Raw genomic sequence first — 24,277 nt, forward strand, 5'->3', positions numbered from 1 at the left:
CGATTAAACTGCGAAATTAACATTCAAGCAGAAATATTATTTATCACAAGTCACAGCAAATACAGAATTAATGGAATGACTTTAAAGCTGCATTGCACAGTAGAAATTTCCTTGAACAAAGCTTGTATTGTATTCAAGGGCACATCTCTATTATTTGACAAAGTTACTGATTATAATAGGGCAAGCAGGAAACCTTCATGGTATAATAATATTAATCAAAATCCAATCTCACAAGCCATATGACACTGACTTTAGGAGATTACAGGAATCTCTTATAGGCAAAGGTTTCTTGAATTATGATTTATCATCAATTTCTGACTCATGGCTGTCCTCTGTGCAATTCCATCCAGTCATAGTGTTTAGCCACTTTCATTTTATACATATTAGCTCATACCTTGCAATGCTACTAACTTATTCAATATTTAGGACAGTGAGAAGAAACAGACATACAGTTATTAATTTAAAACATACTAATTTTATTTGAAGCTTCATATATTCTAAACACACTTAATCAGAAAGTGTTCAACCACACAAAAATGGGAAAACAAATTGAGACAAAACCCTGAAACATTCCTCAAATATCCCATAGGATTCCTTTAACAATCCCACATGAAACATCTTGTGTGATTTTTTTTTTCCCCCAACCTTACAAAAATAAATAAGGAATATCTTGGATCCTGCTGTATTCTTGTATGTAGTTGCAGGTGTTTTAGGAATAATTCAGGTTTTTGTCTTTTCTTGGACACATCAGTCATTAATTAATCAAAGTGAAGCATCAATTCAATGGCGTTGCTCCCTTAGCCAGCACAGCAGTAACACAAGCATGATTGTTCTGTTTAAAAAGTTACAAACATCAGTACTTTGTGTAGAATCCAAATATCATATGTATTCAAACGATTGAAAGAGATTCCAAAAAAGAAAGCGCCTTCAAACAAGTGTGCGTCTTTATTGTAACCATAGAGGAAATGGGTGGTAGACAAAATCGATTGAATCTACAAGACTTTAAAAACATTTAGGCCTACACACATTGTGAACAAATATCTTACACAGCCTTGGGTATTCTTTCCATCATCAAAGATCAGTATAAGACATTCAAAAAGAGTGAAAAGAAATGGCATCACAAATACCATAGGTACAAAAAATGTTAAGATTACAAAACATTCTATTGTTAATTTGTTTTCAAGAAAAATCCCAACACTGATGGCAGATCCTAAAACATCCAGCTCCTCTGTGCAGACAGATACTGAAAAAGCATCTTTATTTTACATTGAGTGTATTCCATAAAATGCTCAAATGTTTTTACACACACAAACTTGTCAAACATCAATTCAAAATAACAGCAAGCTATTTTAAATATATGTAATACACTGGAATATAAAATCTGGAGGCAAAAATGACATTCCACCTTACTGATGGGGTCACATAGTACAGCTTTGTAGTCATATCATGCTTGTATAAATAATATTTTAGGGTGACCTTACAGGGCCAGGAATGCTCTGCGAAATACCCGGTCTTGACCGCAACCCTTCTCAAGTGCATGGGTTTGTGGCCTAAAAACCTGCTAAAAAATACTTACGTTATTGTGTTGCGCAGGGAAATTCGTAGAGAAGTCTGTGTTGCTTTGAGTTACCAATCATCAACACAGATGGTAGAGGACTGCACATACTGTTTTTTTTTTTCGGATTCATTTCAGATGAGATCCTTCATTAAAAAAAAAAAAGACTACACAAACAGGGGATTTGTACTTCCGTTAGTGGGCAGCAGTGTTCTTTTATTTTGGAATGCAAGTTCTAGAACAAACACAATACCCAGCATTCAAACAAGGGAAGTCAGGTTTGTTTTGTTTAGCATTTCTCCGTCTACTTCGGTCTCCACACCCTTGTAGCAACTGATTAAAGTTTTTCCCCATTTTCTTCTATGAGAAGGAGATACTGGTCTGGCAGTGTGAAGTTGCTACATCCTCTGTAGGCAAATTAACAGTCTTCGTTTGTTTAAGGGGTGTTCGTGACTGGATTATTTTATCTCGCATTATCACCTGCACTTAAACAAATAAACAGTCAGTTGGTCTGAGGTGAATACTGGAGACACTGTCTTTTTAGTAAGAAAAACAACCCCCAAAAAATAAGAACCACTAAAGTCATATCTAGTCTAATGCAATATATTTTAAGGTTCTGTATTCACGTTCATCGAAACACAAATGTTCTAAGCTATCAAAACCAAATGAGTGTAATTTAAAACAACACAAAAATGCATTTTAAAGAATACAAACACAAAAAAACAAAACACAGGTATGATAATCAAATCACTCCCCCTCTTCATATTCAGGTGCCAATTGCATAGCATAACTTAAATGTGTGCTTGTGTGTGTAGCTTCAGTGTGTATAACTCAATCAGTGGTTAAAGATCATGGTTATCCTGATTAATTAAGCCATTGATGGAATGGAAAGCTGAAAACATATCTATTCTCCCCATTGTATTTAATCAAAATTGACTATATGTAAGAGACTGGGCACACCTCTAGATGCCTGCCCTACCCAGCTGTTGCTTGTGAGTGCTGCTTTCTGAATAAACTGAAAGAACCAGATTTGTGCTTCTCTCCGAATCATGTTCTAAGAATTTCTTAAACTGATAGTGCCAAGAGTTTAGTTTGAAGTTTAAATCACCATGGATTCAGAAGACTGGGTTACCATGGAAAATTAATGTTGCTGTTATCCCACCCCCACACATGCTGAAGAGAAGGTATTCGAATGGCCTTCCCCTGGAGCCTGGGAAAGAACAAGAACAGTCTGTCGTTCCAGTGGCCTTTAAATGGGCTTCTCTTTGGTTTTAGAATTTTCGTATGTATGTGCCCATTCCCTTGTACTTAGTTAGCTGTTAAATTATTTTCCATTTTCCATCAGAAGCAGCTGGGTGGTAGAACTCAAAACATGTTCTTCAGCTTGTTTTTCAGCCTTTCTCCTACAGAGAAATAAGCCTTTTGGAAAGTGTTAGTCCAGAGAAAAACTGGTGCAATCCTCTCGGAGAGTGAAAATGAACTCTATTGTCCTGCACATTTTAGTTTATATAATTTGTAGGAAAATAGAAAAGTATTCTCTTAGATTTCAATTCCTGTGTATTCTCTACATAAATGTATGTATGTGTTGGTAGAATAATGTATATTTCCTGTGGTAGTTTCTACAAAGAATTATAAACATCTAAAAATACATCTTTTAAGAAAGCAACAATCCTCAGTAACTCTTATTTACATTAACGGCTGACAGATGTTCATAGTAGGTTTGTGTAGAAAATGATTCCTCCATCAGAAAAATGGCCAAAAACTTGCAGAAAGTAGACATTTATATATTTATATATATATGTTTTTTTTTTACTTGAAAATAAAGATGCTTTTCATATTCACTGAGATTCCACCCCAACTTGCAACATTCTGAAGGAAAGAATTCTCAACTAACGGTCACAGCGTAGGCTACTACCCATCCACGATACCTACAGAGAGAAGAGCACTGAGCATGTGTACAAAAAACACTTGTAAGTTTGAAGCAGACCTAAGCAGAAGGTCAAGTGAAACCTTGGATGGTGCTGTACAGATCAGAGGGAGATGACAGTCCCCCTATCGCTGGCTCTCATCTCCCCCGCAGTCCACGGTCTGTGCTTGTCGTCACCACTTTGGGTTGGAGAAGGTGATGTTGTAATGCTTGGCCCAGCGTGCAAACACCTGCTTCTCTGTGATGAAGCGGTGGTGGTTACCTCTCCTCCCTCTCTCGTTCTGGATATAGGTTGTACATTCATCGGGTCCCCGGGGCTCGTAGTAGTGGTAGGGTATCCTTTTTGGCTGAGGTCTCCGGCTACAAAAAATCCACAGTGAAGTGCTGTGCTTTACTTGCATTTCAGTAGTTTAAGCACAGGCAACAAACGGGCTCTGATGCTGATAAGTGTTTTAGAAATGGGCTAGTATTTTTCCCTTTTCTTTCACTCTCTTTGTTCATCTTAAATATTGACTAGAAAGGGGAATGATATGGTTTTCCCCTAGGAGTAATCAAAATGTATCAACTTTGTATCACCACACAAAGAATTGATTCAGAGAAACAGCCTATCACCGAAATGGCTGCATCTGGTTGGTGCAACAGTTTTAAAAATGTTAAGTTACAGAATATATCTATGGTATCTATAGAAAATAGATGCTATTTGGGATATGGATTAGTTTGTCTTTCCTGGATTGGTTCTCTTTGTTTCCAACAGCTGTTCCTCTCACCTGCAGTAGTATGGGGGCACCATCCCATAGACGTGAATACTGTCACACATCTCGATGGCGATCACCATGGTAAACCAGCCAGTACTTAACCAGGACCGAGACTTTTCCCTGTGGGGAACATAAATTAAATATTTTAGATAATAAATTCCAGTTGGCTGCATCAGGTGCTCTACTGTGGCATAATGTTCCAGCTCAGCTTTGGCATGAAATTCTGTGAAGCGTGGGGGGATCTTGAATATTGATGTATTAATGTCTTGCCACCAAAAATAAACAGGGAATAGCACAAAGTAGAGTTAACAATTACCGTTCCATTACTTGGTCCTGCAGGTTTTTATGTCTCCTCCTGCTCAAAACTTGAAACCAATGCTTAAATGGTATTAATCAAATGCACTGTTGCTTGTTATTTGAAGTGACATGATCATACCCGGGTCCCTCACCTGTCCCGACCCGTCTCTTTGTGGAAGAGGTCATCGAACTGGCGCATCTTCTTGGGCGCGATGATGAAGGTGGAGAGGTTGGTGAATGCCATGCTGACCTTCTGAATGAGCCGGAACAGCGTGCCCTTGGCATCCTTGCTGATCTTGGTGGGCGGCCCCCAGAAGATGAGCACGGGGTCGGGGGTCTTGTTGAGGAACTCGCTGGGCCGCCGGATGATGCGGTACACGCTGGAGTGGGCCACCACCCGGATGGTGCTGCGGTTGCCCACGTCCTTCTCGAAGCCCGTGGTGGGAGCATCGTTCATGCGAATCACGCACTCCGCCTGGTCGATGTCGTCACCCACGTTGCTGCCCAGGATGTGGCTGGAGCTGGTCACCAAGGCGCACTGCTTACAGTGCAGGTTCATGGTCTGTGAACAGAGAGGGTACATGCAGCATGTGTTATGTCGTTGTTTTTGCCTCTTTCTTATCCATTTGGTCTCAAACACTGTAAGATACACCTTCACCAACATTTATTTTTCAACAGAAAGATTCCCATTAAAGATTAATTCCATTAAATGACAGTGCTAGATATTCAATATCCTTGAATTTCTGTATTTAAATTGTTCATTTCATTTGTTATTTTTGGGGGAAATAAATGGTACTTAAAACCTGCACTGAAGTGATCTAAAGGATAATTGTATTAATTTATACAAAGCTGCTGGCCAGAAAGGACAATATGTGTTTGCTTGTCAGCCCTTCGTCTTACCTTGTTGCCATAGACTGCAACATAGCCATCCTGGTTTGCCCATGCCTTCAAGTTGGTGGTGTGCACAGTGTAGCGGTAGCCATTGCGGGGATTGTAACTTTCATTTCCACTGTTCGAGCTGTAGAGGATGAGCAGCGTGGTGAGGAGGAAAATGGTCCCAAAAATGACCATCTTCTGACTCTGCTGCCGCTGCTGTGGGGAGTCAAAACCAGACAACTTCAGAGAAGAAAAAGCCAGGTTATACCCATCTCCAAATTCCTGTCTCCCATTCGACCAAAGAAGGAGGCTTACCTTATCCACGAGCCTGTGCGCCATACTTCCTGTAGGGCTAGAACTACAATCACATTCTCCCCAGTTCAGTCTTCATCCCTGAAAGTGAGGTGAGGAAAGTGTCACATGTCACAAAGTGGAGTGGGCAAAAGGCAGAAGAGTTCTTTGCTAGCTGAAACATAAATGCCTGTTTGGTTGACCCAAAACTCTTGACATTCAAGCATGTTGAAAATTTGCCGTGCCTTCATCCCTCATCGGAATGAAAGCTGCCTTTATGGGAGCTAGACACCTTTAGCATCGCATCTCATTCCCACATCTGATTCCTTTTACAAAGTGAAATAATACCAGAAGTGTAGGAAACAATGCACTAAAGGAATGGACCAGGGAATGGAGAAAAGTCACTTGACAGTTTGTCAGGCTTCAACATGATATATGGGGGGCGGGGGGACCATTGTGAACTGTAAGAAGAACATTTATCACTTCAACTTCTTATAAGTTCTTACATTAACTGATACAGTCAATCCTAACAAACAACATACCGCTGAGACAGTCCACAGAATCTGACTGGCCTCCACTTCCCATAATATGAGTTTAAAATATTGATAACTCTAGTGGTGTTATCATCTGGAGTGTTAAATTATTCAAACTGCTGAATGTAAAGTTTGCACTGCTTCCAGGAAAGGGGCTATTAAGTGTGAAGCATGCCTGCGATTGCTCGAAAGGAGCTCTACAGCACTGATGTGGTTTTGTTAATGTTTTTTTTATTATTATTATTATTTATTTGGAGGTCTTGAATCACCAGAAGGGAAACTGCAGACAAACGTTGACCATGACCGGCTCCTGTAAGGGAAACACTGTGTGGTCAAACACAGCTCTAGTTACACACAGAGGAGGTAAACCATCATTATACAGGAGAGTAAAGCGGCTGGAGAAAGGGAGTTTTTCCATATTCAACCACTGTAGTCAGTTAAAGACACTATCCCCCCCACCCCCCAAATTCACAATTATCTCTTCACAGTCTCTGGTCAGTAGCGAAATCTGTCATCTCATCACATTTGTTTTTACAGCAGAAGTGTACTTTTTTGTGTGTTTTTTTTTCTTCTGTTACACCTTTTCTTTTCAATCTGTAATATCTGGACTCACACCATGGTGCTTGTGTCATTTTACATTATTGCAGTTCAAGGATAGTAGTTAGAGCAGCCTTAAACACATTAGATATTCTAAAGATATCCCTTAAAATATCCCTAAGAATTCAATGATACAATAAACATAATTCAAAAGTTATGCCATGCTAATTTAGAAGACAGACAAAGGATAAAAGCAAAACTAAACATCTGCTTCATAGCGCCAACTTACACGCCATTATTATGAGGGCTTGATGTTCTAAAACCATTGTTGAAATATAAACACAATATTCTGTATGCAGTGGTACTAAAAAACATCAGCAGATCACTGTTGACTGTTGCACTGTTGGTTAGCAATTGTTCTACGTCTTATACTCCAATTAAACTACGCTACTGCAACTTACAGAACGTTTGTATTTCTTACTGTAAGGCGTCTTGATATTGCTTCCAGATTTGTATTAGTATTTACAGTTTTAAAAGCCAAAGAGGATTCAATGGTAAAGAATGAGCATGAATGATGCCCCAACAGTCAAACAAGCACACCAAGTCTTCCATCCACCACGCCATAATCCTCCTCTTTCTTTTAAACTGAAACGCTTTAGTCCGGGTGACATGCAAAGCTTCTTACCATGCAAAATCACGGCTATCTGGCTGAGTGGGCATATTAGCACAGCATAAGGAACTTAATGCTTTCAAAGCAGATTGTCTGTGAAGGGAAACCCCACATGAAGATGTTGCCTCTGTGTGGTTATTTAACACATGCTCTTGGTATGGACACGTCCAATCACTTTGCGGTCCGTTTCCCGGTGCCAAATAACCAGATTTCCTGAGATCAGCTATCACAGCAGGTGGTAGATGACATGGAAAGAAAAGTACACTGCATGGAAGTGTTTGAATGCTGGGCTGTATTGCAGCATGGTACAGCTAATTGAATTAGCACATAAGTCGGTCATGGCAGATGTGATTCACTCCGTTTTCCAAGAATCTGTAAGATAGGACCGCCTGAGAACATTAGAAAATTACCCTCCTCCTCAAATTGTCAACAAAGAAATGTATGTATTTATTTCTCGTCTTCCTGTGCAATAGATCGTTTTATAAAGTGTAACCGTTACATAGAGGTGGGAGAGATAATGCCATTATTATTAATGGACAAATCATGCAAAGAATGCCAATGAAAACCCATTGGAGAACTACATACGCTGGAGCTGATAAAAAGCCTAGATCTATAACCAGAAATACTACCATGAAGACAGCATTACAGATGCAGTACTTCACCTTTTCAATGGCAAAAGGCAAATGTTGAACTTCTAAATCCAGAATCATTTGAAATGGAGATGCGAAGAATGTTCTTCAGTTAACTCAGTGCTACACACACATTGGTCCTATTGAATCAATACATTCCACTGAAACAACTAATTGTTTTAAGTTGCCAGATTCCAGGCTGCAATGCACTCAACTCATAAGCAGTAATGAGAATATTGGGTCAAGGATCCATTAAAATATATATATGGGGGGGTGAATAACATTATTCTCGGTGGACGAACCAGTGAATCCATATTTTCAGACGGTAATGAGGAAAGTCGAGAACCCTGAAAGTCTTTCAGCATTTGTCTTCTGGGAATAATTAAAGGAGAAAGTCCCTTTCTCTAGTCAATATTAAACTCTTACATATTTTTCAAAACTTTCACTCCTGTTCAGGGACACAGATAAAAAACAGCATTGCCCAGTACCTTGATCTATTTCAGATTTGACAAGCTGCACGCTCGTCTATAAGAGATAACCTGGTGCTTTTGTCGAGTGGCATAGGCAGACTTGTCAAGTAACAGTAAAATAAAATCTTTGCAGGCTCATCTGCCAAATGTATGCATAAGATGTATGACATAATGCCTAGAATGTGAGAATTTCTGAGAGCTGAAATGCTGATGATGAGATAGTAGAAACTTCTAGAACCTTATTTCTTTGACCTGAAAAGGGTCAAGACTGAAAGCAATACAATATTCATATAAATTGCTTAATTATCAGCTGGATAATAAGAATTCCCTGGACTATAACTATCTATCACTAGGTTTATCCTTGGTTAAGTCACAATGTTGCCCTTTATGGACAAACGCACATCAAGATTAATTCTATCTGACTTGCCAGTATGTGCGTTAAATGCTTATACTATTATGGTCAATTCTGTGCAGCTGCATACCAGTACAGAGAGCACCCAATCTGCGTCTGGTACAGCCATTTTTATTGGGCGATATAACTGGGTTACCATGGCTGCCTTTATCACGCACCGCAGCAAATAAGAATCGATGAACGTTTAATTATTCTGTGGACAGGCAAGCAATAATCTAATGAAGGCATCCAAACGCCAATGCCGAGTTCATATTCAAAACCCCGTGGGGTCAAGTGAGTAGGTGGATAGGGATTCTTGGCATACAGTTGTAAAAGTGGTTGTTTTTGTAGCTGCTGAGGGAAGAATTAATTTTTCACATTTGTGTGGGTGGCTGTGTAGAGGTCGTGATCCCTTATGAAAAATATTGAAGGAAAAAATAAAAGAAAAAAGATAGCCACTGTACATTCATGCCAATTTGCAGCTGTTATCAGGAGATGCTATTGCTGTACATAATTACTTTGTTTTGCTGCATGTTATTATATCCCATGTTGCTTTTCAAAATTCAGATGCTAAAGGCTGCCTAAATGTCACTCCTGCTGTGCCACTGACAAACAGACAAGGCAGGTTGGGATGGAGGTGACATTTAGTCAATTAAAGTGACTGTTTTCTCTCCATAGAAGCACTGCTCAAAATGTAGTTCTCAAGACAGGCATATTGTATTTTCATTAATCAACCTACTCCCAAATTCACTGGCTAGGAAATTAAAAGGGAATACTACTGATAAGTCACAAATTGTAATATTTATTTAGCTCACCATAAGAACTATAAGGAGACAATCACAGCCTTCGGTACTTATTAAATTCATGTGTGTTTCCTTGCACACAGAAACCCATTAATTTCACCTGGTGGCACAGATCTCTATCTTCAAAGAAGTCTTCTCAATATATTCAGCACTTATAATCCACTCATGTCTCTACTCCAAATCTCCGTGTCTTTGCTAGAGTTAGTCATTTCCATATAATAAACTAAAGCCTCTTATTTACCCACCTCATCAAATCAATTCCGTACTGTTTTTTTTATCAACACTATGCCAGCCTCCATTTTTTATATTTGTAGAGTACATTTCTCCTGAGTGTCTTTAAATAGTTCTCTGAAATACCCCAGCCGATAAAACCCACTGCCTTTGAGGCTATCAATCTTCTGTGGAGTTTGCTTGGCAGGTTAGTGTTAACTGCTGTATTTTGTGTTCACATGGAAAGTATTTTTCCCTAGTTCAAGCTGTGTTAAAAAAAAATATGTTCCATCCAATGTGGCAACAATCAACATCCATCTCATCTGTAATGGTCTCCCAAGAGCATGTGTCTTTCACTCCTGTTTTCTCACTGCTGTTTTTAAATACTCCTTCTGGAAAATCGTTGCGTAACTTATATGTTTTGGATCACATAATGGCCCGGTTCAAGTTCAAACTTTGACACAGCCGCCAACTGGAGTTAACAACCAAAGACTTGATATCTGCCTTCTGTTTGCCAGAGGCTTCTTGCATATTGCCAATAGAAAGCTGCCATCAAGTACTGTGTTTGGAATGTGCAGTGGGCAGGTGGGTGGTAAATGTATGTTAATTAAAAAAAAGAAAATTATGAATGCATTTATTACTGTTTTAGCCTCTCCTGTAAAAAAATATAAAAAAAAATAAAATAAATTGAAGTTGTCATATCTATATCCCCCATATGATTAACTAGAGTCAAGATCTCAAATACTAATACTTTGTGCCATATAGGCTCTCCGCTGACGCCCAATGTGAAACGTCAGCTGCCAATTACGTCTGAAACCTTAGATAGGAGTCATGGGGGGGGAGGTGTGTCGAGTGGAGAGGGCGAGGCAGAATGAGAGTTTGAATTGTACAGAGTGGGAAAGACTAGGGGCATTTATCGAGAGAGAGTTTTTCTTTTCAAGTTTGATATTTATTAAAACATTAAGACTTTCTGAACCAAAATCTTCAAAGACTTGTTGCTGAGACTTATATATTTATATTAACTTTTTACCATCTATGTGATGATTAGTGATTCAGTATAATGCTTATGGGTTTTAGATGGACCGTCAATGTGATGATCAATGTAAACTGATGTGGGGAAGTGTGTGTATGCAAGTGGTAATTGTGTTATATGTTTGGAAGAAAACAAAAACGTGTGGGAGATTAATTAAAATTGTAAATGTCTGTCTGTTTCTATTATTGCTTTCCTCTCTATAGTCCTATTTATTTCTCTGGTGTTAGGGTTCAGTGGGTAAAAACCTAGGTTTGCTTCTGAATCCCTGTAATTATTTGTACTTTACGAGAGAAATGTAAAATATATTGGTAAGGTTTAATCCTGGCCTGGCACCCCAGCATCTACATACAAATATCGTTACAACTTTGTTTCTCAATTGTGTTCCAAATAAATAAGAAATAATGATTAATAAGAATACAAATAATAATTATTTGGTTGTCATTCAATAGCACATGTTAGGGAAATCATCATATGGTTTTTGAAAAATTCCTGTTGTATTTCACCTCAACAACCAAAACATAATACTCTTATTCTTTCAGTTTTTTGGACACAGTACTAAACAGCAGGTTGCATTAATGCACTTTGATTTTTCATATGTTCTCCCTCATTTGACACTGAAGACACTGAGCTCCTACTGCTGGGGTAAGGACTAAGTTTAGTCTGAGATTTGAAATGCTTTTAAAAATAGACTTTGGTGCCGAACACACAGCTCTGTCCTGGCATTTGGGTACTCATTATTTTTCCTGGTTTGTGACAAATCTTATGCTGGGACCTCATCTCTTCATCTTTAGATGACTAATGCAATGCCAGTCTTTGCTATCTGTACATTACTGTTCAAACCGGCCTATTTTGCATTTTTTAATCTGTGACCTAACAGAAGGAACTATTTATTTATGTAGAGCAAATCAAACTTAGAAACTTGTCACAGAACAAAAAAAAAGAAGCATCAATTCTGTTTTAATATGAAAACTAGTTTTGTTTTCAGAAGGATGAGGTGTAATCAGAGTTTTAAATGTGCAAACCTACCAATCATTATCCCTGGAAAACTCCATAAATCAAAATCTCTAACCTCTGGGCTGTACTGCCCTTTGCCATTCTGTAACTTCATGATTCATTTTTATCCTGTCAATCTAATTTAGGCATTAGGAATTTGTACAGTTGGGTAACACTCTAGAAAAGGGTAAGTTTTAATTCAGACAGTTGATGCCACCAATCATTTACATCCAGAATGCCACTAAACTTTTGCATTATTCAGCACAAACCACCATGTAAAAAGAGAGCACTGTGTGCACTCATTTTGTCCTATAATATGACACCACATACACTGATCAGCCATAACATTGTGACCACCTGCCTAATATTGTGTAGGTCCCCCTTTTGCCGCCAAAACAGCCCTGACCCGTCGAGGCATGGACTCCACTAGACCTCTGAAGGTGTGCTGTGGTATCTGGCACCAAGACGTTAGCAGTTGCGAGGTGGGGCCTCCATGGATCGGACTTGTTTGTCCAGCACATCCCACAGATGCTCGATTGGATTGAGATCTGGGGAATTTGGAGTCAACACCTTGAACTCGTGATTCATCAGACTTGGCCACCGTCTTCCATCGCTCCATGGTCCAGTTCTGATGCTCACGTGCCCATTGTAGGCGCTTTCGGCAGTGGACAGGGGTCAGCATGGGCACCCTGACTGGTCTGCGGCTACGCAGCCCCATACACAACAAACTGCGATGCGGTGTGTGTTCTGACACCTTTCAATCAGAGCCAGCATTCACTTTTTCAGCAATTTGAGCTACAGTAGCTCATCTGTTGGATCGGACCACAAGGGCCAGCCTTCGCTCCCCACGTGCATCAGTGAGTCTTGGCTGCCCATGACCCTGTCGCTGGTTCACAGCTTTTCCTTCCTTGGACCACTTTTGATAGGTACTGACCACTGCAGACCAGGAACACCCCACAAGAGCTGCAGTTTTGGAGATGCTGTGACCCAGTCGTCTAGCCATCACAATGTGGTCCTTGTCAAAGTCGCTCAGATCCTTACGCTTCCCATTTTTCCTGCTTCTAACACATCAACTTCAAGGACAAAATGTTCACTTGCAGCCTAATATATCCCACCCACTGACAGGTGCCATGATAACGAGATTATCAGTGTTATTCACTTCACCTGTCAGTGGTCATAATGTTATGGCTGATCTGTGTATAATCCTTTATTCAAGAAGATACATGCTTCTAAAATGTAATTTTAAAAGCATCTGTATCTGACATCATCTTCTAGTCTGTAATCAAGCATTGATTGAATCTACATGTACATCTACATTGAATCTACAGATTGTCACATGATGTTTCATATATTTTTATCTAGTAATGTTCCAGTAATTTTCCTTCCTACTTTCTCCTACTGTTTCCTTTCATGATTCACATCTTATTGAGTGCTTAAAACTTCTGCATTTCTGCAAAGTGTGTCATGGCTGCTGTCTGTTTATCTCACATATTTCACAGATGCTAGGATAATGTAGATTGCAGAAATGCAAGCCGGCACCTTCAAAGTTAGATTTATGAGAAAGAAAGAAGAAAAATAAACTTGAACAGCCAAGGCCACATAGGGTAATGCAATGTGATTTTTTTTTCCAGAAACCTGACATTTGCTCTTTAAAAAGCCATCACACAAGCTTATAGATTTCTCAGTGAAAGCACGGTTTATAGCTAATTCTGTTTATTTATAAATCTATTTGAAAAGGAAGCATGAGTGCTTCTCTTTCCCCATCTTCTTCCTCTAAGCACCTGTTCACCCTCATGTGCGGTGCAGGAAATGGATGTGAAGCCTTCAGTGTCTGAGTAATCAACATTGTAATTAACCAAGTGCTCATGTGTCATTTGTCTTATTGTTTAAAGAGTGCTTTAGCTCATAAGCATTTATCACCATACAGTGCTTGGATATGAGTATGAATACTAAAGAGCACAAAATGTCCTGACTGTATATAAATATTAAAACAAGAACGGCAACCAGGTACAGATGGAAAAACGCATGTTTTCTAATTGGAAACGTGCGCATCTAATGCAGCTTTATCGAATCTAAGACCTTGAACCACACATACCCAAGTAATAATGATAGAAATTATTGACAAACTAATTCCCCTCGTCTAGAAACATATCGGATACAATTGCAACAGCAACACAACACCAGGTTAGATCTACTATTATGGATTTTGTTGTTGTTGTTGTTCAATTTGTTTAGTGTTAGTATATCAATTTCCCTTTGAAGTTTTGAAACACCATTATATTCCCCACATCATTAAACTCCTTAACATCGCTGCATGTACGATGTGTTGTATTTTAATTATTCCCAGGGGACCATAGCCATTTCAGGTGAAAAACGTTAGCTAAACATGGAAATAAATGTATAATACATTTTGCTACAATATGCTACAAATCTTGTCAAAATTGCATTGATCCTTTTCGCTATACAACTAAAGAGAAGCGGTTTGGCTGATTTAATCTCATTAGTTACATATAAATTGGCCTAAAGGATGCTTTCCTAAATAAGAATTGCATATTAATACATGCGTGCCAAGATTTGTCCGTCACATGTGGATAACTGTGTCGGATTGAGAAGAAATACATTTCCAGGAAAGGTAGCATTGCAATAATTGAAATCGTTAGCTATCTGTGCTGTGGCACCGCTGTGTTGCGTCTACAATTATAAATATATATATATAGCAACATTGTTACTAAATAAACCTCATGCATGATCGTACAGAACAATGCATTTAAAGAAAATGGCAGTCGGAAATTAAAAAGTCAAAATTGAAGCGTGCATTACTTACAGTTTGTAGCTCTGGCTGGTTCTGATCCATTCATGCATTTCAGGGAGCGCAGAGATGCGATATCGATTCTCTCCACATCGCCCCTGTAATAAGGGACCTGCGTGTCCGCGCAGTCCTAAAGCGAGCCGACAAGAACTCAATGCAGTAGAAATCTGACCAGCTCACATTCAAATAAATACTGTGGCCACAACGCCGTCCTTTATCAAGTGCTGTCAACACAGGATCGGATGTTTGATTGCTGCTATGTGTCTAAAAAGCCGCAGTTTTACCTTCCTTTCTCCAAATCTAAGAAAGGCAAAATGCCATTCCATCTTTAAGCACTGGGCGTCTGGATAAATGCCATCTCCTTTCAAATGAAATATTCCCCAGGTGTAATAGTTTATGCTACTAAATAATATTGAGTAATAACAATAATATGTACTATAAATACATTAGATTTGCTACCCACAAATTAAATTGGTCATGCTTTGAGATGTCTTGTTAGAGAAATATTCACCCCTTTGAGTCCATACTTAGTAGAATCACCCTTGGCAGCAATTAGAGCTGCGAGTCTTTACCAGTTTTGCACATCTGGATTGTGCAATATTCCCCCATTCTTCTTGGAAAATTGTTCATGCTCTGTCAAGTTGGATGAGGATCAGTCTTGGACAGCAATCCTCAAGTCTTGCCAGAGATCTGTGCTTTTCCACAACTTTATCCTGGAGTTGTTTTGAGAGATCCTTGGCCTTTATGGTAATATCTTTGCTTTGAATGCACCACCCGACTGTGTTACCTCACAGAGACCAGTGTATTTAATTTGAAATAATGTGATCTACTTTTATTGCACACAGATTTTTTCTATTCAATTTATTGTGTGAATTCAGAAGGCAATTGGTGGCACCCTGAGCTTAGGAGTGTCATAGTGAAAGGGGTGAATACTTACTGATTAATACTTTTCAGGTTTTATATTTTAAATTGATTTGTTCCCCCTATACCCCCCAACACTCCCACCCATTTAATACAAATCCAAAAAGATTGGATTTTATTTTAAGCTGCTGCAGTACATTAAGTACACTTCTCAAAACGTTCAGAGCAATACAAAAAGCTGGAGTACATTTAGTTTTCAAACCCAAATACAAGATTAAAACAAACTTGAACTTACTACAGAACCATAAATACAAGCATTTAACAGACATGGCAGGTTATTAACATATGACTGTACCACATTGTGTGCAAAGAAAGGGATGTCAATTAAAAATAATACAAATTAAGAGAATAATCTTAAACTGAAGACTAAATGTACTTGAAAGTATGCCATAATAAGCTATGTCATTGGTCTTCACAAACACACATTGTAGAAATGACACTGGTTTAAAGCTTGTGTTACAAGTCATTATTTTCATAACATGAAACTTAATTTTGATCATAGTAGTAAACAATGTAAACAGTTATTAATTAGTAGGTAATTCCACACCTATGTACTGCATTGTACATGTAACGATTAAAGAACTAACACAGTTGGTGACAGCTTTAATTTCAAATCTAAATCAGTAGAAGACCCAATTGCTACATTTACTATATTTTGTAATGTCTGAGGATTTGTAGCACTGACCGTCACAGTGCAGAGGATTGTACAACAATGTTTCAATATGCTATGTACATAAAATAATAAAAAAGAAAGAAGAAGAAAAAGGCCATGCATGTATGTTAAGGCATAAAGGTGATTCTTTTCTGATAAAACTATATATATACAGCTCTGGAAAAAATTAAGAGACCACTTAACATTGATTTCTGAACTTGGAGTGGTCTCACATTTTTCCAGAGCTGTATATATCACTTATGTTTGAGTGTATTAAGTGGGAATTAAGTCTTCACGTGGGTATGAAAATATGTAAAATTATCTTTTGAGGGCATTATTATTTTAAGTCACCAATAAGCCTGACTCAGACATCCAAAGTAACGCTAAAAACTACTCGCCATGTATCCTGTACGGCATGCAGTTGCTCAGATCTCAGCAGCCTGAGATGATGTGCAGTGATGTCATATGTCAACTGGCATAATTTAAGTGCTTTAATGTTTAAAAAAAAAAAAAAAAACTACAATTGTATTGTTACAATCCTAAATTTGTCCAAGTTATCAAAATTATCCCCCCCCCCCACCCAGATCCAAATTCCTGGATCATGAGAAGACCATTGCTCAGTGGTCTTGCAAATCCCTGTGGCAGGACCTTTTATTTTTGTGTTACAGTGGTTAAATAAATTCTAATTCTTGTCATATGATGCCCATACAATTTATTATTTATATTTTAAGTCTAAGACAAACCAGAAAATAACATATTCCTATAATATGTTTTGGCTTTCACAGCACATTTCTGGTTCAGATCACTGTGTGGTCTCTAGAGAGCCAATTCAGATTCCACAGATCAGAGCTTGAAAAAAGAAAAAAACATAAAATAGTAACTATTATGACACTTTCTGGGATGTGGTGCATGATGGGAAGTATATTAGACCAGTTGCTGGCAATCACCAGCAGCCTATAAAACAACCCCACAGCCTTGTTTTATTTACAGTGTCCTTGGGTTTCTTCAAAGGCGCTTTAAATTCCATGTATAAATAAATAAATTAAGTGTGCACTTCCATCAATCAACCACAAACTGATGAACTCGTAAAAAAATTTAATCATACCCTGAAAGCCATGCTAAAGAAAACTGTGGAACTCAATGGGAAAAACTGGGACCAGCTACTGCCCTATTTACTCTTCACTATCCGAGAGGTACCCCAAGCCTCCACTGGTTTCTCCCCATTCGAGTTGCTATATGGCCGAAGACTGCGGGGCTACTGGATATAGCTAAAGAAACTTGGGAAGGACAGCCATGCCCACACCGAACCCTAATTGAGCACGCACACGAGATGCCAATGGTCCAGGCACATATGCAGCAAGAGCAACAAGAACAACAGCGCTCCTACAACCGCAGTGCCCAGCCCCGGGTACTTCAGCCAGGCGATCAGGTACTGTTTCTTGTGTCCACTATGAAAAACAGATTCCTGGCCAGTTGGAGAGGTCCCTGCCAGGTCCTGGAAAAAGTGGGAGATAACTCGGCCTCACCATAAGCAGAGGCCTGATCAAGCCACAAGAAAAATTCATGCCTGGCCTTGACCCATCAACAAGAAACAAGTTAGAGCATTTCTGGGATTGACAAGCTATTATCGCTGCTTCAATGCCAACATGCCACCGAGATGATCAAGAATAAGCAGCGTCCAAGGTGATCTGGACAGAGCAAGCTGAAGCCGCCTTCCGTGCCCTAAAAGAAGCCCTCTGCCATCGGCTGGGATTGGTGACCCACGACTTCCGAAGATCCCCGCTTGTACAGACGAACGCGTCCAGAAAGGGACTAGGAACCGTACTCTCACAGGAAATACAGCGAGAGGAACACCCCATTGTGTATCTTAGTCGCAAGCTTCTGCCCAGGGAAACCAAATACTCCACAATAGAGACAGAGTGCTTGGCCATCAAATGGGCACTGGACTCGCTCAGATACTATTTACTTGGGTGACATTTCATACTAATAAGTGATCGTGCCACCCTCCCGTGGTTGTCTCGGAACCACATGCTGGCAGCCTGCGGGGCAAGAACACACACAGGCAGAGGAGCTACACGCACCATTGACAGCCTGCGGGGCAGAAGAAGCAGCCAGCTGCTGGCAATCACCGGCAGCCTATAAAACAACCCCACAGCTCTATAGACGGCACAGAGTACCTGAGGGGAAAAGCCAGGAGGGCGTTTGGAGCATTTTTGTGTGTGAGAGAGAGTAGTGTGGCAATGATTTGATAACCTAGATTCTTACCTTCGCATGATTGAGACCCATTTTTGGAAACCCAATCTGGATTGGCTGACGACACCAATTACCCCCTTTTTGACCCACGCATAACGTTGCCGTGATCTATAACCCCGATCCCCGGACGTCAGTGCTTGATACCCCACACTGTGTCACACTATCTATATAGTATTTATCTTTCTATCGCACTTTCACAGATGCAACATGCAATTAAAAGCAGATCTGATTATCATGAATAATTTTGGCCTGTCCTGATAAACTTATTCAAGTTCCTCACCATAGGAGAAAAAGGGCAACTTCTAAAAGTTATAGCCATCAGAGTTACTACTGTGTTAAAGCCATCAAATAAGGTCAGGATTGGACATTTAGAAATTCAGCCTCTACACTTACTACTAGACTCACTCTACCAAATTTGTTTTGTCTACTTCCAAACTAAAAATATACAGATTACACTTTAATTATAATTACTGAACTATAAACTTGCCCAAATCAGTGTGAGGATTTTCTTGATGTGTGAGGAATATTTTGATAATTTTCCTCTCTCATTTGTTACTAGTTTGTCAAACTATATTCCTTTCAATTGAAAAAGGACCATAAGTATGTCTGAGCTAAATCCACACAGATTGAGTAGTTAACAGATCTGCTCAGCTGTATCTATGTTAATGGCCTGTGTTGCACAAAAGTTGCTGGGTTTTCATTTACCCTCTGCTGGTCATTTAAGATATTGCCTGATTAATTAAAATATATTCTAAGATGCATACGACTCTGAATTAATATTTTAATATTGAGAATTTTGTTATGATTGTTAATGTTGTTGTTTCAAGACATTTTTATTTAATATTCTTTTATATTTATACATTAATTCATCAAAGTAATACACCTGTAACACTTACAATATCAAAAATGCTTTTACAGCAATAACAAAGGATTTCCTTGTTTGTAACCTAGGTACTGTATAGCAATAACTTTCAGGTCATATAACAATTAATATATATATAACTGGCTGTCAGATGTTTTTTTTTTTTAAACAGTTAACTGTAATTGTGTCATTTGGCCAAAGTGAAAATGGTTATGTCTCCATCATAACGAGGTAACTACCCATACATTGCACTCGTTTATCTTCAGTATTCGCTGAATTGATCATGCTATCAATAAAACAACATCTACTGTAGCTCAGTAGTATTATGAAATGCATCTATCTCTTATTGTTATATTGGTATTAATAAGCCATTAACCATTTCCTTATATTTTCTTTAGCCTACCTTCTTTGATCCACCATAGGCCCTTACATATATGACACATAACTATAATATACATAATGCCTGTCAGGTGTCTAGAAACAGTAATGAGCAAGTAAAAGGGAAATGATTGGTTAGTGAAAATGCTGAGGGAAACTGGTCAACAATGCTAACTTACAAGACAGGAAGGCTAGACTAGTAATAGTAATATCCTAACACTAATGTTCCAGTGTGTTTTTTGAGGTCTGGAACAATGCAGGTATTTCAGGTACTTTATGGTCTGTCGTCAGCTGCTAAAAGGGATAGACCTATATAAAACATTGTTTAAAATCAAGAGCTGAACTAAAAAATCTTGGACCCCCAGGGATCGAATGTACACACCTTGGTTGTAAAAGGGGTTATAGACATAAAACCTGTAAACGACCTAAATATTTTAAATTCATATTATAGATTACAACACTAGTATAATGCTATCATTGATCATTGATTTAAAACTGAAATACAGATTTGGCATGTAAAACTCCATTGGCACAATTTAATACTGATTTCGTTTGGGAAACCGCATCAAGAATTTCAGTCATTCATATGTAATCCCAATACGTAACATATGTCTCATCAGTTATATAATACTGCCTTTAATCTTCCGCAATCTGGCTTTTAAAAGACAAGATCATATAGAAGAGAAATGTATTGCACAGACGTCAATCCAACTCTTGCAGAATTAAATCCTGCAAAAATGAAATTGCATTATTGATGCTTGAAAGCATACAAACTCTCATCACATGAGGTTTGCTCGTTATACATGAAATGTATGTTAGATGGCCGCAGTTTTATGGGCACTGAAAGCAACAGAATGCTGCTGCTGATCCTTAGGCAATGCCTTTCAAGAGCAAATCCTCAAGAAACACTTTTCTTATCTGTCCAGGAAGGGTGCGAGAAGGTCATGTGTTTGCGGGCGGCCCATCTGGCAAAGATGGCCTTCTCTGTAATGAAGCGGTGGCCACCCCTGGGGGCTCTCTCATGGGCTCTGTACATCCGGCACTCGTCCATCCTGCCCTTCTCGTAGTAATGGTAAGGCACGGTCGAGTAGTTAGCTTGGCTAGAAGAAAATCACTAAGGTCAGGGCACTGAGAGATAAGGAAAACAGACGCGCTGTTTGGGAGCTGTTGAATCTCGGAGGATCTTAACTGATCGAAGAAATTCAATGTTCCTCTTTTTTTCGTGTAAGAAATCGTATGGAATCTAATGCACACAATGTTTGTCTGTAAGACTTTAGTCACTACATGACCTGAAATAGTTTATCTAGCAATGAAGATAAAACTCACTACTGGGTCTAACTTGTTACACCATAACATTCAGATGGACCTGTTGTGAATAAAAACAGAGCTTTAAAAAAAAAAAAGGAAGACCAAATATTTACGCTAATTAACTTTTCACAACTGCATGGATCCGAAGATCAAAAGATTAGCATTTAGCTTGAAGTTGAAAAGTTGGTAATTTATTTAAATACAGCTGTGAAGAAAACCCATAAAACAATAAAACAAGTGTTGTGCTGTTTATCCTAATACGGAAGAATCAAAACCAACAAGAGATTAATCGAAAATATACCTGCAGTAGCTATCGTCGATCATCCCATAGACTAGAATATTGTCACATATGTCCATAGCCAGGACCATGGTGAAAAACCCAGTGCTCAGATAGGCCCCAGATTTCATCCTGAAAGAGGGTGAAGGTTATTAATTCCAGGAAGCACATTAAGCAAATCATATCTTTAATGCACTAAAATTGTATAAAGTTAATTACATTTGAATAAGTTTAAGTTAATTCATATTTGTGCCTTTTCTAACCCATACACCGCTTGAAAACTGTCCTCAAACTATAATCACAAAACAGAAATCCCCCTGTAATCACAACTTATAATAAACCACATAACATTTGGCTGCTTTGATTCCACCCATCTTTTCCTCACTACAAATTCTTTGACCGCACGACTCATTGACGGCGAACTAAGGACACCGTAACCCTGACTCAGCTGCAAGCAGATAAGCCAAGAGAGACGACTCCACCTGTTTCTTCCGGTTTCGTTCTGAAAGATGTTGTCACAATACAGAATCCTCTCCCTGGTCATCGTGTAAAGCTTGGCACGAGGGTACTTCCTAGCAATTTTCCAGAGGGCGTTGAAGATTCTTCCCTTGCCATCCTGTCTCATGTTTCTCTCGGGGCCCCAGATAATGTAGACAGTGTCTGCTGACTGCCTGAAGAAATAGGTATCGTTCTTGATCAACAGTGGCACGCTAGTGTGTGAGACCATTCGAACCGTGGTCTTGCTGCCCACGTCACTCTCATAGTTCACGGTAGGGGCGTTGTTCATGCGGATCACACAGTCCGCCTGGTCAATCTCATTCCCCTTCCTTGCCTTCAGCATTTGACCGGAACTGGATACTAAGGCACATTGCTTACAGTGGATATCCAGGTACTATAATGAGAAAAGCGTAAAGATAAGTAGTTTGTTAGCTTTTTGTGGGTCAGGTTATCCCCCCAGAGAATGACCACTCACTTTTTCACTATTTCCTTGCAAACTACCACTACACTGAATACACTATACCTAGCCTATAGCTATACATTGAGAAATAATGAAGTGTGGCCATTAATAGCCATGTATATTGCTCATGGAATATGGAAAGTATAACAAGACACAAGTCAATGAGCCAGAGAAGACATGTTCAAGAATGTGAAAGATTAGGGTCGTGCAGCATAGATAAACCTCCCCTGTCTTTCTTCTTGACATTCAGCCTCTCTGGCAGAAATGTGTACTGCTATAAAGTTGAATACAATCCTAGTGGAAATTACCATAACAAATATGCAACGGTTTGAACAATATGAAAGGACAAAAGGAAAAACTAGCAGCCAGAAGGGACCCTTTGCAATTCACCCACCTGCCCTGTGGAGATTCGAATGTACCCATGCAGACCGTTGTTGGGCACAGGTGTCCACATATGTTTTGTCACATGACTGTAGCAAAACAATATTGCAAGCGTGGTGGCTATCCCCAGTCCAATCCAAAGCAGCCTCTGTTAAGAATAGGACTATTTTAGTATAAACATCCTGTGAAACCTCCATCACTCGCATTAAGCGTCCCGAAACATCGCTGGTAACTGAAAAATGTCTAAATCCTGATAATCCTATGAACGGGACACAAGACAAGGGGTCGGGAAGTGCTGCTTTGTGACCGCCTGGATTCTCATAAGTGATTTTTAATAGCATAAACATCACTGGCTATTTCAGCAGTTGTTGGGTCCACCTTGAACTTGCTCACAGAAGCTGGCATAAATACTGCACCAAATCAGGAGAACAGCAAAGTGTTAGTCCTAATAATTGTAATGCCAGCTAGCAGCAGACAAACTAAATTATACAAGCATGCAATTAATATTTATCAATTATAACAATCCAGGACCCTCCCACTCCCACCCTATATAGCCAATCCCAGAAACAATAAGATAGACACTTACCAATGTTTTCATTTCTGATCATGGGCTGCCTCTAGCCCATGTGCCAGACTGTTTTCATGATATGACCTAGAGGCAGCATCATTCCTATAAAGGAAACGTGAAAGATCAGTCTCATATAGTCCTGTTTTCTAGCACTGTACACGATATACTACACAAAATGCAATGAAATGAAATCTAGGACTACTGTATCAATGGAAAAATAAGTTGCCATGGTGTCAGATTTAGCCAGCTAAACACAGACCCGGATTTGTTTTTATTTAAGCACATGTTTATTCAAAAAGGTTAACCCTGGTTACCAATGTAATGGAAAGTGTCATGTCTTAATTGCGTTTTACTGCTCGTTTTCTCTCAAACATACCTCTTTTGTTAAAGTCCCATCCTGTGTTACAGGGATAACGGTCCCCTTACGTTTGTCTGTAAACAAAGGTTCTTATCAACTCATCAACAAATACTCACCCCAATTCAATTGCATGTTAACTATGACCAGGAAAAGGAAGGCTATAAACATAAAAACGAAATCAGCAAGATAGTGCTTATTTGCCTGTTAATGACACCATGTGGTTTCTGATAAATGAACACGTCCTCGTTAGGAATATTGAATGCTGTTGAACGTTGGCTACTTTGAAAAGTGAGTTTAATGTATTAGGTATTACATAACAAGGGACTGTCCTGCCCTTTCCTAGTTTGTTGAGGGATTGGTGAATGCTTTTTTTTCTTTCTTTCTTTCTTTTTACAATTTAGGGTGTAAAGTTATAGCTGCACCTTTAATATCCACATTCCAGACTAATGCGTCAAAGCAGCAAAGTTTAGCATACAAATACCCGTCGCTTACAAACCAGGAAGTGAATATACGCCTTGTGTTGTGATTGGAGGTGATGTCATTTCAGCCACGCCTCCTTTGCGCCGTGATTGGGTGGATTTG

At 39.1% G+C, this 24,277-nt stretch overlaps 2 protein-coding genes across 5 annotated transcripts; both read right to left on the minus strand.

Annotated features, from left to right (window-relative positions):
* Window positions 1-452: 452 nt before the first annotated feature.
* Window positions 453-15,439, minus strand: st6galnac6 (ST6 (alpha-N-acetyl-neuraminyl-2,3-beta-galactosyl-1,3)-N-acetylgalactosaminide alpha-2,6-sialyltransferase 6). Of its 2 annotated transcripts, none has more exons than XM_066712932.1 (6): window positions 14,795-15,439; window positions 5,726-5,803; window positions 5,435-5,626; window positions 4,687-5,096; window positions 4,250-4,357; window positions 453-3,842 (listed from the first exon to the last, which is right to left on the minus strand). In XM_066712932.1, exons 2-6 carry the CDS (start codon window positions 5,747-5,749, stop codon window positions 3,656-3,658), a joined length of 921 nt encoding a protein of 306 aa, XP_066569029.1. In that variant the 5' UTR covers window positions 5,750-5,803; window positions 14,795-15,439; the 3' UTR covers window positions 453-3,655. The 2 variants fall into 2 exon arrangements, with proteins under 2 accessions (XP_066569029.1, XP_066569028.1); XM_066712931.1 differs by having other exon boundaries at window positions 5,435-5,650; window positions 14,795-15,437.
* A 359-nt stretch (window positions 15,440-15,798) lies between these two features.
* Window positions 15,799-24,184, minus strand: st6galnac4 (ST6 (alpha-N-acetyl-neuraminyl-2,3-beta-galactosyl-1,3)-N-acetylgalactosaminide alpha-2,6-sialyltransferase 4). Of its 3 annotated transcripts, none has more exons than XM_066712934.1 (6): window positions 23,812-24,184; window positions 23,356-23,439; window positions 22,783-22,917; window positions 21,913-22,322; window positions 21,455-21,562; window positions 15,799-20,945 (listed from the first exon to the last, which is right to left on the minus strand). In XM_066712934.1, the coding sequence occupies exons 2-6, from the start codon at window positions 23,365-23,367 to the stop codon at window positions 20,744-20,746; spliced, it is 867 nt and encodes a 288-aa protein (XP_066569031.1). In that variant the 5' UTR covers window positions 23,368-23,439; window positions 23,812-24,184; the 3' UTR covers window positions 15,799-20,743. The 3 variants fall into 3 exon arrangements, with proteins under 3 accessions (XP_066569031.1, XP_066569030.1, XP_066569033.1); XM_066712933.1 differs by lacking the exon at window positions 23,812-24,184 and adding an exon at window positions 23,714-23,805; XM_066712936.1 differs by lacking the exon at window positions 23,812-24,184 and adding an exon at window positions 23,652-23,712.
* Between the last annotated feature and the right edge of the window lie 93 nt (window positions 24,185-24,277).

The sequence above is a fragment of the Amia ocellicauda genome, chromosome 9 (assembly GCF_036373705.1).
Source record: "Amia ocellicauda isolate fAmiCal2 chromosome 9, fAmiCal2.hap1, whole genome shotgun sequence".
NCBI classification, from domain to species: Eukaryota; Metazoa; Chordata; class Actinopteri; order Amiiformes; family Amiidae; genus Amia; species Amia ocellicauda.

Coding starts and splice junctions, on each gene's coding strand:
- st6galnac4 (XM_066712934.1), bottom strand. Junction 21,563..21,912: donor AACGAAACCGGAAGAAACAG/GTGGAGTCGTCT, acceptor ACCCTCTTTCAG/GATGAAATCTGGGGCCTATC. Junction 20,946..21,454: donor ATCGACGATAGCTACTGCAG/GTATATTTTCGA, acceptor ATTTTCTTCTAG/CCAAGCTAACTACTCGACCG.
- st6galnac6 (XM_066712931.1), bottom strand. CDS start 5,749: ATGGCGCACAGGCTCGTGGATAAG. Junction 5,651..5,725: donor CGCACAGGCTCGTGGATAAG/GTAAGCCTCCTT, acceptor TCTTCTCTGAAG/TTGTCTGGTTTTGACTCCCC. Junction 4,358..4,686: donor AAAGAGACGGGTCGGGACAG/GTGAGGGACCCG, acceptor TGTTCCCCACAG/GGAAAAGTCTCGGTCCTGGT.